General features: G+C 37.2%; 1 protein-coding gene across 1 annotated transcript in view; it reads right to left on the bottom strand.

The window, feature by feature from the left end:
* Nucleotides 1-972: 972 nt before the first annotated feature.
* Nucleotides 973-4000, bottom strand: part of LOC104390159 (nucleolar protein 58-like) — a 21224-nt gene continuing 18196 nt past the window's right edge. The window contains exons 5-6 of the mRNA XM_009999257.1: nucleotides 1594-1945; nucleotides 973-1113 (exon numbers count right to left, since the gene is read on the bottom strand). Of these exons, the coding sequence (XP_009997559.1) occupies nucleotides 973-1113; nucleotides 1594-1945 (493 nt within the window). The remainder of the gene's footprint in view (nucleotides 1114-1593; nucleotides 1946-4000) is intronic.

The raw sequence follows: 4000 nt of genomic DNA, 5'->3' as shown, positions 1-4000 counted from the left end.
TAAGCATAATACACACAAAACATTACCAGCATTTAGCAAGTAACTATCTCACCTGTATCTGCTTTACAGCAGACCTTTCTGTCCAGCTTGACTGAGCATATTACTAATGCATACCTGGGGAAAAATTTATTCACCACTAAAATGTTTAGGTGCTGTAAAAAAGTGGAAAATCTAGATTATTGTCAATTTATGTCTCACTGGAGATATGCTAAGAAAATTGTAGGGTAGCAAGCTGCTGGTTTCCCTGGTGATCTGCACTGGGTTTACATATTAGTGTATTGAGAACAGAGACAAGCAGCAACTGATTCTTGAAAACCTGATTATTTTGGAAGCACTTTGTGCTTGCTTTCTGGTTTTAGAGTAATTAAATGCTGATAAAACTATTGTCAACGAAAGTGAAGTTGGATAAAAGCAAATCTGCAGAGACTCAGCCACATAAACTGATACCTAAGCTTCCAAAATTTAAATAATCTATACAAATGGATAAAGTATGTAGAAAACTGGTAGAATTGCTATTATCAGCTGGTCTCCAAGGACTATCTTTAACAAAAATGTCATGATTAGGAGATGCTTCCATTTTGAACTGTAATCCTGAATGTTTTTTATTTCTACAGCACTGTACAGAAAACTCAAACCTTCCCAGAAGATTAGACCAATGTTTTCAGAGGGCTGGATTTCCAGTTTTGGAGCTCAGTTTGTCATCAAGTGAGAGGTGCATCAGCATTTGGTCAAGTTTTGTTTGTTGTTGTTTTGGTTTTTTTAAAACAAAACAAAACAAATATTTTTTTTGCAGCTGGAGAGTTGTTTTAACCATTCAGGTCAAATAATTTTTAAAAATTCAAATAATCTGTATTTTGCCAAAATAGAATGTAAGAGCCTGATCTAACATCTACACTCCTCATTTCAAGTAATCATCCAGAAACATTTTATGTAAGTGTTTGCCAGGGAAATGAGGCAAATGGGAGGTCCCATTCATGTTAAGTATCTGGTGTTACTGCTCTGATGAAGAGGGAATAAAGGGGAGGAAATTGCTCTTTTCTTTCTTTCTTTCTTTCTTTCTTTCTTTCTTTCTTTCTTTCTTTCTTTCTTTCTTTCTTTCTTTCTTTCTTTCTTTCTTTCTTTCTTTCTTTCTTTCTTTCTTTCTTTCTTTCTTTCTTTCTTTCTTTCTTTCTTTCTTTCTTTCTTTCTTTCTTTCTTTCTTTCTTTCTTTCTTTCTTTCTTTCTTTCTTTCTTTCTTCCTTTCTTCCTTTCTTCCTTTCTTTCTTTCTTTCTTTCTTTCTTCCTTCCTTCCTTCCTTCCTTCCTTCCTTCCTTCCTTCCTTCCTTCCTTCCTTCCTTCCTTCCTTCCTTCCTTCCTTCCTTCCTTCCTTCCTTCCTTCCTTCCTTCCTTCCTTCCTTCCTTCCTTCCTTCCTTCCTTCTTTCGCTCTTTCTTTCGCTCTTTCTTTCGCTCTTTCGCTCTTTCTTTCGCTCTTTCTTTCGCTCTTTCGCTTTTTCTTTCGCTCTTTCTTTCGCTCTTCATTTCTTTCGCTCTTTCTTTCGCTCTTCATTTCTTTCGCTCTTTCTTTCGCTCTTTCTTTTGCTCTTTTGCTCTTTCTTTCGCTCTTTCTTTCTTTCTCTCTTTCGCTCTTTCTTTCGCTCTTTCGCTCTTTCTTTCGCTCTTTCGCTCTTTCTTTCGCTCTTTCGCTCTTTCTTTCGCTCTTTCGCTCTTTCTTTCGCTCTTTCGCTCTTTCTTTCGCTCTTTCGCTCTTTCTTTCGCTCTTTCGCTCTTTCTTTCGCTCTTTCGCTCTTTCTTTCGCTCTTTCGCTCTTTCTTTCGCTCTTTCGCTCTTTCTTTCGCTCTTTCGCTCTTTCTTTCGCTCTTTCGCTCTTTCTTTCGCTCTTTCGCTCTTTCTTTCGCTCTTTCGCTCTTTCTTTCGCTCTTTCGCTCTTTCTTTCGCTCTTTCGCTCTTTCTTTCGCTCTTTCGCTCTTTCTTTCGCTCTTTCGCTCTTTCTTTCGCTCTTTCTCTCTCTCTCTCTTTCTCTCTCTCTCTTTCTCTCTTTGTTATTTTGAATAAAAATACACCTCTGCTAAAGTCAGTGAAAACTTCTATCAACCATGTCAACAAGGCTAAGGTTTCAGTAAGCTGGTCCAGGTATAGAAATAAAAAGCATTATTACCTTGTGCATGGGAACATATTTTTTCATGCTAAAGAAAATTAATAGGAATGGCAAATACTCTAGGCAAATTTAGGCAAATGCCACTGAGTCCTGCATACTTTATTAGAAAACTGATTAGCAATCAAAACTGAAAAATGACTTCTGTAGAAACATTTATAGCCCTCTTCCTTGCTCTGTCATTATTCAAGGCTACAGCAGTTTCCCATATTTGTGTCTCACTAGCCTTTATTATGTAGGAGCACCCAGGAAAATTACCCAAAATAACTACAGGTGTGACTTTGAAGTGTATTAACAAAACTCCCTTTAATCCTGTGTGGACACTGGTTCAGAATTAAAGCACTTGTAATTTATTTTTGCATCCTTTGATTCAGAAGCAACTTAAACAAAGTGAAATCAAATTAATTCAATACAGTATATATGAGGAGTAAATGTAAAGTACTGCACTTTTTAAAGATTTCCAAAGTATAGCAAACAAAATCCTTAATTGCAAATTGCTTCATTCTGAGTAAGAGATTCACAAGCAGTTTTACTGAGGTGACAATAACTTGCTTTAAAACTATTTTGAATTTTCAGCTTCTGTGAATGCCAAGTCTTATGCTAGAGATTTGTATGCAGAATATATGGCTATGACTTAATGAGACATAACTCTAATACCATGTGTCACGGAATTGGCTCCGTTTTGTTGCTTAGTTGGTATTGTGTTACTTTTTCAAATTCCCTTCAAACTTTTAATTTCTCAGTATTATTTTCTTTAACTAAAATTCTATGCCTCCACAGCTTGCTTCTATACTATGTATAACACTGTACTTCTGTGAATTAGAAATCAAGCATGTTTCTCAGGTTCTGGATGCTGCATTCCATTGGTATTCTCATATTCACACATTTTAGAATGCTGAACGTTTAAAAGGGCAAGAGATTTGGTGTCTGTATCTTATAATCACAATAAGACTTGAGATGCCTAGTAGTTCAGGCTAGACCTCTACCTTCTGCCAGCAATAGAAAGTTAAATTACTGTAAGTCCCATCATCCTCTGAAAGTCCTTGCTAGAGCAAATGCACAGCTGGGTGCTGGGCAGGAACCCTGGCTATGTGTAGAGGTGGATGGAAACTGGAGGGACGTGAAGATGGGCATGGGGCTGTCCTGTGGCAATATACATGAGGACGTTTTTGCAGCAGTTGGTATTGTTCCACCAATAGGACCAGGAATAGGTGTTCTGGTTAACCTTGACCCACATTCTCTTTCCCATAGTGCGATCAATATTCTTAACTTTTGTTCTGTTGGTTAAAAACAAAATTCTCAGTGGATTGTTTTGTGGGTTTTTTTCATTAAAACAAACAAACAAAACAACAACACCAAAAAAACAACAACAACCACAACCAAAAACCAAACAAAGAGAAAAACCAAACCAACAAAAACCAACTAAACAAAAACACACACACACATTTTTTATTTTTTTTTTTTAAAAAAAAAGGAAACACTTTTTACATATCAAGAAGTTGAATCCATAGTAAAGGCTCAATTCAGCCATAATAAAATAAATGTCCCTTTACTGAAGGATGTTTGTCTTTTAGCAATGTTGCTTCCTTTTCCTTGGGTTTGCATCTCATCTATTTTCCTCATAAACATGGCGATTCCTATAGTTGCACCATAAATAGCCTTACACATTCCCTCCTCTCCAGCATGAGATCCTTCCCTTTCCTTCCCTTCCCTTTCCTTCCTTCCTTCCTTCCTTCCTTCCTTCCTTCCTTCCTTCCTTCCTTCCTTCCTTCCTTCCTTCCTTCCTTCCTTCCTTCCTTCCTTCCTTCCTTCCTTCCTTCCTTCCTGCCTTCCTTCCTGCCTGCCTT

Source organism: Chaetura pelagica, unplaced genomic scaffold (assembly GCF_000747805.2).
Source record: "Chaetura pelagica isolate M959 unplaced genomic scaffold, ChaPel_1.0 scaffold90, whole genome shotgun sequence".
Taxonomy (NCBI): domain Eukaryota; kingdom Metazoa; phylum Chordata; class Aves; order Apodiformes; family Apodidae; genus Chaetura; species Chaetura pelagica.
The sequence above is the reverse complement of the archived record's forward strand: the minus strand, read 5'-3'. Positions and strand labels throughout refer to the sequence as shown.